The sequence below is a fragment of the Oncorhynchus mykiss genome, chromosome 9 (assembly GCF_057628025.1).
Source record: "Oncorhynchus mykiss isolate SJ-2025 chromosome 9, ASM5762802v1, whole genome shotgun sequence".
In the NCBI taxonomy this organism is placed as follows: Eukaryota; Metazoa; Chordata; class Actinopteri; order Salmoniformes; family Salmonidae; genus Oncorhynchus; species Oncorhynchus mykiss.
In genome coordinates, this window is record NC_143030.1 from 4703115 (window position 1) to 4716862 (window position 13748).

Below are 13748 nucleotides of genomic sequence, written 5' to 3' on the forward strand. Positions count from 1 at the left end.
TGATATGACCATTAGTCAGTCAACATTGATATGACCATTAGTCAGTCAACATTGATATGACCATTAGTCAGTCAAAATTGATAGGACCATGAGTAAGTCAACATTGATATGACCATTAGTCAGTCAACATTGATAGGACCATTAGTCAGTCAACATTGATAGGACCATGAGTAAGTCAACATTGATAGGACCATTAGTCAGTCAACATTGATAGGACCATGAGTAAGTCAACATTGATAGGACCATTAGTCAGTCAACATTGATAGGACCATTAGTCAGTCACCTGTGATAGGACCATTAGTCAGTCAACATTGATAGGACCATGAGTAAGTCAACATTGATAGGACCATTAGTCAGTCAACATTGATAGGACCATGAGTAAGTCAACATTGATAGGACCATTAGTCAGTCAACATTGATAGGACCATTAGTCAGTCACCTGTGATAGGACCATTAGTCAGTCAACATTGATAGGACCATGAGTAAGTCAACATTGATAGGACCATTAGTCAGTCAACATTGATAGGACCATTAGTCAGTCAAATGTGATAGGACCATTAGTCAGTCAACATTGATAGGACCATGAGTAAGTCAACATTGATAGGACCATTAGTCAGTCAACATTGATAGGACCATTAGACAGTCAACATTGATAGGACCATTAGTCAGTCAACATTGATAGGACCATTAGTCAGTCAACATTGATAGGACCATGAGTAAGTCAACATTGATAGGACCATTAGTCAGTCAACATTGATTGGACCATTAGTCAGTCAACTGTGATAGGACCATTAGTCAGTCAACATTGATAGGACCATGAGTAAGTCAACATTGATAGGACCATTAGTCAGTCAACATTGATAGGACCATTAGACAGTCAACATTGATAGGACCATTAGTCAGTCAACATTGATAGGACCATTAGTCAGTCAACATTGATAGGACCATTAGTCATTCAACATTGATAGGACCATTAGTCAGTCAACATTGATATGACCATTAGTCAGTCAACATTGATAGGACCATTAGTCAGTCAACATTGATATGACCATTAGTCAGTCAACATTGATAGGACCATTAGTCATTCAACATTGATAGGACCATTAGTCAGTCAGCATTGATATGACCATTAGTCAGTCAACATTGATAGGACCATGAGTAAGTCAACATTGATAGGACCATTAGTCAGTCAACATTGATTGGACCATTAGTCAGTCAACTGTGATAGGACCATTAGTCAGTCAACATTGATAGGACCATGAGTAAGTCAACATTGATAGGACCATTAGTCAGTCAACATTGATAGGACCATTAGACAGTCAACATTGATAGGACCATTAGTCATTCAACATTGATAGGACCATTAGTCAGTCAACATTGATATGACCATTAGTCAGTCAACATTGATAGGACCATTAGTCAGTCAACAATGATAGGACCATTAGTCAGTCAACATTGATAGGACCATTAGTCAGTCAACTGTGATAGGACCATTAGTCAGTCAATATTGATAGGACCATTAGTCATTCAACATTGATATGACCATTTGTCAGTCAACATTGATAGGACCATTAGTCATTCAACATTGATAGGACCATTAGTCAGTAAACATTGATAGGACCATTAGTCAGTCAACATTGATAGGACCATTAGTCAGTCAACATTGATAGGACCATTAGTCAGTCAACATTGATAGGACCATTAGTCAGTCAACATTGATAGGACCATTAGTCAGTCAACATTGATAGGACCATTAGTCAGTCAACATTGATAGGACCATTAGTCAGTCAACAGTGATAGGACCATTAGACAGTCAACAGTGATAGGACCAAAGAGTTAATCAATGTGATTTTTCCATAAATAGACAAGTATTTTCCTCTCCATGGTTGCAGAATTGTTTCTATTTTTGTTAACTATCGATTTAAATGAATTGTGGTCAGTTAATTTAATTTTTGTAGGTGTGAATACCAAGTATGTCTACTTCACCATCCACCCATTTTATTGGTAAACTACAAGGTGGTGTAAACACTGTATTTTAATGATCCAATACATAATACGATCCAATACATACAATACACAATACAATACATACTTGTCATAATTAGGTTTTAGTCCAGAGAGGCTAGAAAAGTGACCAAAATCTTCAATGAGACTGTGCAGGGATCCAGATTGGGGACTAGACTCATCAACATACATTGAGACTCTGCAGGGATCCAGACTAGAGTCATCAACATACATTGAGACTCTGCAGGGATCCAGACTAGAGTCATCAACATACATTGAGACTCTGCAGGGATCCAGACTAGAGTCATCAACATACATTGAGACTCTGCAGGGATCCAGACTAGACTCATCAACATACATTGAGACTCTGCAGGGATCCAGCCTAGACTCATCAACATACATTGAGACTCTGCAGGGATCCAGACTAGACTCATCAACATACATTGAGACTCTGCAGGGATCCAGACTAGACTCATCAACATGCATTGACACTTTTGTTTTTCCCCCTGGATTTCCCTTGTTGTTCTTGTTGGATCTAATTTTAATAGCCAGCATTTCAATGGCCATAATAATATAATTCTGATTTACAAATGAGGCAATCCTGTATAAACTCAGGATCTCACCTTGAGCACTGCTCCTGCAGCCTTTCACCAGCAGTATGATGGTCACCAGCAGGTAGGGAGACCCCACCAGTAGACTACACAGCAGCCTGGGTAGAGACATGGACAACACTGGGACTGCTGGAGATGGAATGGGAGTTGGAACTGCAGTTGGAGAAAGAAAACAATTTAACACTGGAGATGGTGATGGAGAGAGACATGGACAACACTGGAGAGAGACATGGACAACACTGGAGATGGTGCTGGTAGAGACATGGACACCACTGGGATGGTGCTGGGTACAGACATGGACAACACTGGAGATGGTGCTGGTAGAGACATGGACAACACTGGGATGGTGCTGGGCAGAGACATGGACAACACTGGGATGGTGCTGGGCAGAGACATGGACAACACTGGGATGGTGCTGGGCAGAGACATGGACAACACTGGAGATGGTGCTGGTAGAGACATGGACAACACTGGGATGGTGCTGGGTAGAGACATGGACAACACTGGAGATGGAGATGGGCAGAGAGATGGACAACACTGGGATGGTGCTGGGCAGAGAGATGGACAACACTGGAGATGGTGCTGGGCAGAGAGATGGACAACACTGGGATGGTGATGGGCAGAGAGATGGACAACACTGGGATGGTGCTGGGCAGAGAGATGGACAACACTGGGATGGTGCTGGGCAGAGACATGGACAACACTGGAGATGGTGCTGGGCAGAGAGATGGACAACACTGGGATGGTGCTGGGCAGAGAGATGGACAACAATGGGATGGTGCTGTGCAGAGACATGGACAACACTGCTGGGATGGTGCTGGGCAGAGACATGGACAACACTGGGATGATGCTGGGCAGAGACATGGACAACACTGGGATGGTGCTGGGCAGAGACATGGACAACACTGGGATGATGCTGGGCAGAGACATGGACAACACTGGGATGGTGCTGGGCAGAGACATGGACAACAATGGGATGGTGCTGGGCAGAGACATGGACAACACTGGGATGGTGCTGGGTAGAGACATGGACAACACTGGAGATGGTGCTGGGCAGAGAGATGGACAACACTGGAGATGGTGCTGGGCAGAGAGATGGACAACACTGGGATGGTGCTGGGCAGAGACATGGAAAACACTGGGATGGTGCTGGGCAGAGAGATGGACAACACTGGGATGGTGCTGGGCAGAGACATGGACAACACTGGAGATGGTGCTGGGCAGAGAGATGGACAACACTGGAGATGGTGCTGGTAGAGACATGGACAACACTGGAGATGGTGATGGGTAGAGACATGGACAACACTGGAGATGGTGCTGGGCAGAGACATGGACAACACTGGAGTTGGTGCTGGGCAGAGAGATGGACAACACTGGAGATGGTGCTGGGCAGAGAGATGGACAACACTGGAGATGGTGATGGGCAGAGACATGGACAACACTGCTGGGATGGTGCTGGGCAGAGACATGGACAACACTGGAGATGGTGCTGGGCAGAGAGATGGACAACACTAGGATGGTGCTGGGCAGAGAGATGGACAACACTGGGATGGTGCTGGGCAGAGAGATGGACAACACTGGGATGGTGCTGGGCAGAGACATGGACAACAATGGGATGGTGCTGGGCAGAGACATGGACAACACTGGGATGGTGCTTGGCAGAGACATGGACAACACTGGGATGATGCTGGGCAGAGACATGGACAACACTGGGATGATGCTGGGCAGAGACATGGACAACACTGGGATGGTGCTGGGCAGAGACATGGACAACAATGGGATGGTGCTGGGCAGAGACATGGACAACACTGGGATGGTGCTGGGCAGAGAGATGGACAACACTGGGATGGTGCTGGGCAGAGACATGGACAACACTGGAGATGGTGCTGGGCAGAGAGATGGACAACACTGGGATGGTGCTGGGCAGAGAGATGGACAACACTGGGATGGTGCTGGGCAGAGAGATGGACAACACTGAGATGGTGCTGGGCTGAGACATGGACAACAGTGGAGATGGTGCTGGGCAGAGAGATGGACAACACTGGAGATGTTGCTGGTAGAGACATGGACAACACTGAAGATGGTGCTGGGTAGAGACATGGACAACACTGGAGATGGTGATGGGCAGAGACATGGACAACACTGGGATGGTGCTGGGCAGAGACATGGACAACACTGGAGATGGTGCTGGGCAGAGAGATGGACAACACTGGAGATGGTGCTGGGCAGAGAGATGGACAACACTGGAGATGGTGATGGGCAGAGACATGGACAACACTGCTGGGATGGTGCTGGGCAGAGACATGGACAACACTGGAGATGGTGCTGGGCAGAGAGATGGACAACACTGGGATGGTGATGGGCAGAGAGATGGACAACACTGGGATGGTGCTGGGCAGAGAGATGGACAACACTGGGATGGTGCTGGGCAGAGACATGGACAACACTGGAGATGGTGCTGGGCTGAGACATGGACAACACTGGGATGGTGCTGGGCAGAGAGATGGACAACACTGGGATGGTGCTGGGCAGAGACATGGACAACACTGGGATGGTGCTGGGCAGAGACATGGACAACACTGGAGATGGTGCTGGGCAGAGAGATGGACAACACTGGAGATGGTGCTGGGCAGAGACATGGACAACACTGGGATGGTGATGGGCAGAGAGATGGACAACACTGGGATGGTGCTGGGCAGAGAGATGGACAACACTGGGATGGTGCTGGGCAGAGACATGGACAACACTGGAGATGGTGCTGGGCAGAGAGATGGACAACACTGGAGATGGTGCTGGGCAGAGAGATGGACAACACTGGGATGGTGCTGGGCAGAGACATGGACAACACTGGAGATGGTGCTGGGCAGAGAGATGGACAACACTGGGATGGTGCTGGGCAGAGAGATGGACAACACTGGGATGGTGCTGGGCAGAGACATGGACAACACTGGGATGGTGCTGGGCAGAGACATGGACAACACTGGGATGGTACTGGGCAGAGACATGGACAACACTGGGATGGTGCTGGGCAGAGACATGGACAACACTGGGATTGTGCTGGGCAGAGACATGGACAACACTGGGATGGTGCTGGGCAGAGACATGGACAACACTGGAGATGGTGCTGGGCAGAGACATGGACAACACTGGGATGGTGCTGGGCAGAGACATGGACAACACTGGAGATGGTGCTGGGCAGAGAGATGGACAACACTGGGATTTTGCTGGGCAGAGAGATGGACAACACTGGGATGGTGCTGGGCAGAGAGATGGACAACACTGGGATGGTGCTGGGCTGAGACATGGACAACACTGGGATGGTGCTGGGCAAAGACATGGACAACACTGGGATGGTGCTGGGCAGAGACATGGACAACACTGGGATGGTGCTGGGCAGAGACATGGACAACACTGGGATGGTGCTGGGCAGAGACATGGACAACACTGGGATGGTGATGGGCAGAGACATGGACAACACTGGGATGGTGCTGGGCAGAGACATGGACAACACTGGGATGGTGATGGGCAGAGACATGGACAACACTGGGATGGTGCTGGGCAGAGACATGGACAACACTGGGATGGTGCTGGGCAGAGAGATGGACAACACTGGGAAGGTGCTGGGCAGAGACATGGACAACACTGGAGATGGTGCTGGTCAGAGAGATGGACAACACTGGAGATGGTGCTGGGCAGAGACATGGACAACACTGGGATGGTGCTGGGCAGAGACATGGACAACACTGGGATGGTGCTGGGCAGAGACATGGACAACACTGGAGATGGTGATGGGCAGAGACATGGACAACACTGGGATGGTGCTGGGCAGAGACATGGACAACACTGGAGATGGTGCTGGGCAGAGAGATGGACAACACTGGAGATGGTGCTGGGCAGAGAGATGGACAACACTGGGATGGTGCTGGGCAGAGAGATGGACAACACTGGGATGGTGCTGGGCAGAGACATGGACAAAACTGGGATGGTGCTGGGCAGAGACATGGACAACACTGGGATGGTGCTGGGCAGAGACATGGACAACACTGGAGATGGTGATGGGCAGAGACATGGAGAACACTGGGATGGTGCTGGGCAGAGACATGGACAACACTGGAGATGGTGCTGGGCAGAGAGATGGACAACACTGGAGATGGTGCTGGGCAGAGAGATGGACAACACTGGAGATGGTGCTGGGCAGAGACATGGACAACACTGCTGGGATGGTGCTGGGCAGAGACATGGACAACACTGGAGATGGTGCTGGGCAGAGAGATGGACAACACTGGGATGGTGATGGGCAGAGAGATGGACAACACTGGGATGGTGCTGGGCAGAGAGATGGACAACACTGGGATGGTGCTGGGCAGAGACATGGACAACACTGGAGATGGTGCTGGGCAGAGAGATGGACAACACTGGAGATGGTGCTGGGCAGAGACATGGACAACACTAGGATGGTGATGGGCAGAGAGATGGACAACACTGGGATGGTGCTGGGCAGAGACATGGACAACACTGGAGATGGTGCTGGGCAGAGAGATGGACAACACTGGGATGGTGCTGGGCAGAGAGATGGACAACACTGGGATGGTGCTGGGCAGAGACATGGACAACACTGGCATGGGAGATGGACAACACTGGAATGGTGCTGGGCAGAGACATGGACAACACTGGAGATGGTGATGGGCAGAGAGATGGACAACACTGGGATGGTGCTGGGCAGAGACATGGACAACACTGGGATGGTGCTGGGCAGAGACATGGACAACACTGGGATGGTGCTGGGCAGAGACATGGAGAACACTGGAGATGGTGCTGGTCAGAGAGATGGACAACACTGGAGATGGTGATGGGCAGAGAGATGGACAACACTGGGATGGTGCTGGGCAGAGACATGGACAACACTGGGATGGTGCTGGGCAGAGACATGGACAACACTGGGATGGTGCTGGGCAGAGACATGGACAACACTGGGATGGTGATGGGCAGAGACATGGACAACACTGGGATGGTGCTGGGCAGAGACATGGACAACACTGGGATGGTGCTGGGCAGAGAGATGGACAACACTGGGAAGGTGCTGGGCAGAGACATGGACAACACTGGAGATGGTGCTGGGCAGAGACATGGACAACACTGGGATGGTGATGGGCAGAGACATGGACAACACTGGAGATGGTGCTGGGCAGAGAGATGGACAACACTGGAGATGGTGCTGGGCAGAGAGATGGACAACACTGGGATGGTGCTGGGCAGAGAGATGGACAACACTGGGATGGTGCTGGGCAGAGACATGGACAAAACTGGGATGGTGCTGGGCAGAGACATGGACAACACTGGGATGGTGCTGGGCAGAGACATGGACAACACTGGAGATGGTGATGGGCAGAGACATGGAGAACACTGGGATGGTGCTGGGCAGAGACATGGACAACACTGGAGATGGTGCTGGGCAGAGAGATGGACAACACTGGAGATGGTGCTGGGCAGAGAGATGGACAACACTGGAGATGGTGCTGGGCAGAGACATGGACAACACTGCTGGGATGGTGCTGGGCAGAGACATGGACAACACTGGAGATGGTGCTGGGCAGAGAGATGGACAACACTGGGATGGTGATGGGCAGAGAGATGGACAACACTGGGATGGTGCTGGGCAGAGAGATGGACAACACTGGGATGGTGCTGGGCAGAGACATGGACAACACTGGAGATGGTGCTGGGCAGAGAGATGGACAACACTGGAGATGGTGCTGGGCAGAGACATGGACAACACTAGGATGGTGATGGGCAGAGAGATGGACAACACTGGGATGGTGCTGGGCAGAGAGATGGACAACACTGGGATGGTGCTGGGCAGAGAGATGGACAACACTGGGATGGTGCTGGGCAGAGAGATGGACAACACTGGAGATGGTCATGGGCAGAGAGATGGACAACACTGGGATGGTGCTGGGCAGAGACATGGACAACACTGGGATGGTGCTGGGCAGAGACATGGACAACACTGGAGATGGTGCTGGGCAGAGAGATGGACAACACTGGGATGGTGCTGGGCAGAGAGATGGACAACACTGGGATGGTGCTGGGCAGAGACATGGACAACACTGGGATGGTGCTGGGCAGAGACATGGACAACACTGGCATGGGAGATGGACAACACTGGAATGGTGCTGGGCAGAGACATGGACAACACTGGAGATGGTGATGGGCAGAGAGATGGACAACACTGGGATGGTGCTGGGCAGAGACATGGACAACACTGGAGATGGTGATGGGCAGAGACATGGACAACACTGCTGGGATGGTGCTGGGGGGAGACATGGACAACACTGGAGATGGTGATGGGCAGAGAGATGGACAACACTGGAGATGGTGCTGGGCAGAGAGATGGACAACACTGGAGATGGTGATGGGCAGAGACATGGACAACACTGCTGGGATGGTTGCTGGGCAGAGACATGGACAACACTGGAGATGGTGCTGGGCAGAGAGATGGACAACACTGGGATGGTGATGGGTAGAGAGATGGACAACACTGGGATGGTGCTGGGCAGAGAGATGGACAACACTGGGATGGTGCTGGGCAGAGACATGGACAACACTGGAGATGGTGCTGGGCAGAGAGATGGACAACACTGGGATGGTGCTGGGCAGAGACATGGACAACACTGGGATGGTGCTGGGCAGAGACATGGACGACACTGGGATGGTGCTGGGCAGAGACATGGACAACACTGGGATGGTACTGGGCAGAGACATGGACAACACTGGGATGGTGCTTGGCAGAGACATGGACAACACTGGGATTGTGCTGGGCAGAGACATGGACAACACTGGGATGGTGCTGGGCAGAGACATGGACAACACTGGAGATGGTGCTGGGCAGAGAGATGGACAACACTGGAGATGGTGCTGGGCAGAGACATGGACAACACTGGGATAGTGATGGGCAGAGATGGACAACACTGGGATGGTGCTGGGCAGAGAGATGGACAACACTGGGATGGTGCTGGGCAGAGACATGGACAACCCTGGAGATGGTGCTGGGCAGAGAGATGGACAACACTGGAGATGGTGCTGGGCAGAGAGATAGACAACACTGGAGATGGTGATGGGCAGAGACATGGACAACACTGCTGGGATGGTGCTGGGCAGAGACATGGACAACACTGGAGATGGTGCTGGGCAGAGAGATGGACAACACTGGGATGGTGATGGGCAGAGAGATGGACAACACTGGGATGGTGCTGGGCAGAGAGATGGACAACAATTGGATGGTGCTGGGCAGAGACATGGACAACACTGGAGATGGTGCTGGGCAGAGAGATGGACAACACTGGGATGGTGCTGGGCAGAGAGATGGACAACACTGGGATGGTGCTGGGCAGAGACATGGACAACACTGGGATGGTGCTGGGCAGAGACATGGACAACACTGGAGATGGTGCTGGGCAGAGAGATGGACAACACTGGAGATGGTGCTGGGCAGAGACATGGACAACACTGGGATGGTGATGGGCAGAGAGATGGACAACACTGGGATGGTGCTGGGCAGAGAGATGGACAACACTGGGATGGTGCTGGGCAGAGACATGGACAACACTGGAGATGGTGCTGGGCAGAGAGATGGACAACACTGGAGATGGTGCTGGGCAGAGAGATGGACAACACTGGGATGGTGCTGGGCAGAGACATGGACAACACTGAAGATGGTGCTGGGCAGAGAGATGGACAACACTGGGATGGTGCTGGGCAGAGAGATGGACAACACTGGGATGGTGCTGGGCAGAGACATGGACAACACTGGGATGGTGCTGGGCAGAGACATGGACAACACTGGGATGGTACTGGGCAGAGACATGGACAACACTGGGATGGTGCTGGGCAGAGACATGGACAACACTGGGATTGTGCTGGGCAGAGACATGGACAACACTGGGATGGTGCTGGGCAGAGACATGAACAACACTGGAGATGGTGCTGGGCAAAGACATGGACAACACTGGGATGGTGCTGGGCAGAGACATGGACAACACTGGAGATGGTGCTGGGCAGAGAGATGGACAACACTGGGATGGTGCTGGGCAGAGAGATGGACAACACTGGGATGGTGCTGGGCAGAGAGATGGACAACACTGGGGTGGTGCTGGGCTGAGACATGGACAACACTGGGATGGTGCTGGGCAGAGACATGGACAACACTGGGATGGTGCTGGGCAGAGACATGGACAACACTGGGATGGTGCTGGGCAGAGAGATGGACAACACTGGGATGGTGCTGGGCAGAGACATGGACAACACTGGGATGGTGCTGGGCAGAGACATGGACAACACTGGGATGGTGCTGGGCAGAGACATGGACAACACTGGAGATGATGATGGGCAGAGACATGGACAACACTGGGATGGTGCTGGGCAGAGACATGGACAACACTGGAGATGGTGCTGGGCAGAGAGATGGACAACACTGGAGATGGTGCTGGGCAGAGAGATGGACAACACTGGGATGGTGCTGGGCAGAGAGATGGACAACACTGGGATGGTGCTGGGCAGAGACATGGACAACACTGGGATGGTGCTGGGCAGAGACATGGACAACACTGGGATGGTGCTGGGCAGAGACATGGACAACACTGGAGATGGTGATGGGCAGAGACATGGAGAACACTGGGATGGTGCTGGGCAGAGACATGGACAACACTGGAGATGGTGCTGGGCAGAGAGATGGACAACACTGGAGATGGTGCTGGGCAGAGAGATGGACAACACTGGAGATGGTGCTGGGCAGAGACATGGACAACACTGCTGGGATGGTGCTGGGCAGAGACATGGACAACACTGGAGATGGTGCTGGGCAGAGAGATGGACAACACTGGGATGAAGATGGGCAGAGAGATGGACAACACTGGGATGGTGCTGGGCAGAGAGATGGACAACACTGGGATGGTGCTGGGCAGAGACATGGACAACACTGGAGATGGTGCTGGGCAGAGAGATGGACAACACTGGAGATGGTGCTGGGCAGAGACATGGACAACACTGGGATGGTGATGGGCAGAGAGATGGACAACACTGGGATGGTGCTGGGCAGAGAGATGGACAACACTGGGATGGTGCTGGGCAGAGAGATGGACAACACTGGGATGGTGCTGGGCAGAGAGATGGACAACACTGGGATGGTGCTGGGCAGAGACATGGACAACACTGGAGATGGTGCTGGGCAGAGAGATGGACAACACTGGAGATGGTGCTGGGCAGAGACATGGACAACACTGGGATGGTGATGGGCAGAGAGATGGACAACACTGGGATGGTGCTGGGCAGAGAGATGGACAACACTGGGATGGTGCTGGGCAGAGAGATGGACAACACTGGAGATGGTGCTGGGCAGAGACATGGACAACACTGGAGATGGTGCTGGGCAGAGACATGGACAACACTGGAGATGGTGCTGGGCAGAGAGATGGACAACACTGGGATGGTGCTGGGCAGAGAGATGGACAACACTGGGATGGTGCTGGGCAGAGACATGGACAACACTGGCATGGGAGATGGACAACACTGGAATGGTGCTGGGCAGAGAGATGGACAACACTGGAGATGGTGATGGGCAGAGAGATGGACAACACTGGGATGGTGCTGGGCAGAGACATGGACAACACTGGAGATGGTGATGGGCAGAGACATGGACAACACTGCTGGGATGGTGCTGGGGGGAGACATGGACAACACTGGAGATGGTGATGGGCAGAGAGATGGACAACACTGGAGATGGTGCTGGGCAGAGAGATGGACAACACTGGAGATGGTGATGGGCAGAGACATGGACAACACTGCTGGGATGGTTGCTGGGCAGAGACATGGACAACACTGGAGATGGTGCTGGGCAGAGAGATGGACAACACTGGGATGGTGATGGGTAGAGAGATGGACAACACTGGGATGGTGCTGGGCAGAGAGATGGACAACACTGGGATGGTGCTGGGCAGAGACATGGACAACACTGGAGATGGTGCTGGGCAGAGAGATGGACAACACTGGGATGGTGCTGGGCAGAGAGATGGACAACACTGGGATGGTGCTGGGCAGAGACATGGACGACACTGGGGTGGTGCTGGGCAGAGACATGGACAACACTGGGATGGTACTGGGCAGAGACATGGACAACACTGGGATGGTGCTTGGCAGAGACATGGACAACACTGGGATGGTGCTGGGCAGAGACATGGACAACACTGGGATGGTGCTGGGCAGAGACATGGACAACACTGGGATGGTGCTGGGCAGAGACATGGACAACACTGGAGATGGTGCTGGGCAGAGAGATGGACAACACTGGGATGGTGCTGGGCAGAGAGATGGACAACACTGGGATGGTGCTGGGCAGAGAGATGGACAACACTGGGATGGTGCTGGGCTGAGACATGGACAACACTGGGATGGTGCTGGGCAGAGACATGGACAACACTGGGATGGTGCTGGGCAGAGACATGGACAACACTGGGATGGTGCTGGGCAGAGACATGGACAACACTGGGATGGTGCTGGGCAGAGACATGGACAACACTGGGATGGTGATGGGCAGAGACATGGACAACACTGGGATGGTGCTGGGCAGAGACATGGACAACACTGGGATGGTGCTGGGTAGAGACATGGACAACACTGGAGATGGTGCTGGGCAGAGACATGGACAACACTGGGATGGTGCTGGGTAGAGACATGGACAACACTGGAGATGGTGCTGGGCAGAGACATGGACAACACTGGGATGGTGCTTGGCAGAGACATGGACAACACTGGGATGGTGCTGGGCAGAGACATGGACAACACTGGAGATGGTGATGGGCAGAGACATGGACAACACTGGGATGGTGCTGGGCAGAGACATGGACAACACTGGAGATGGTGCTGGGCAGAGAGATGGACAACACTGGAGATGGTGCTGGGCAGAGAGATGGACAACACTGGGATGGTGCTGGGCAGAGAGATGGACAACACTGGGATGGTGCTGGGCAGAGACATGGACAACACTGGGATGGTGCTGGGCAGAGACATGGACAACACTGGGATGGTGCTGGGCAGAGACATGGACAACACTGGAGATGGTGATGGGCAGAGACATGGAGA

At 52.6% G+C, this 13748-nt stretch overlaps 1 protein-coding gene across 1 annotated transcript in view; it reads right to left on the reverse strand.

The window, feature by feature from the left end:
* The window catches only part of LOC110518027 (sialoadhesin), an 87161-nt gene that overhangs the window by 20094 nt on the left and 53319 nt on the right, over nt 1-13748 (reverse strand). The window contains exon 9 of the mRNA XM_090185658.1: nt 2628-2768. Coding sequence (XP_090041784.1) covers nt 2628-2768 — 141 coding nt within the window. The remainder of the gene's footprint in view (nt 1-2627; nt 2769-13748) is intronic.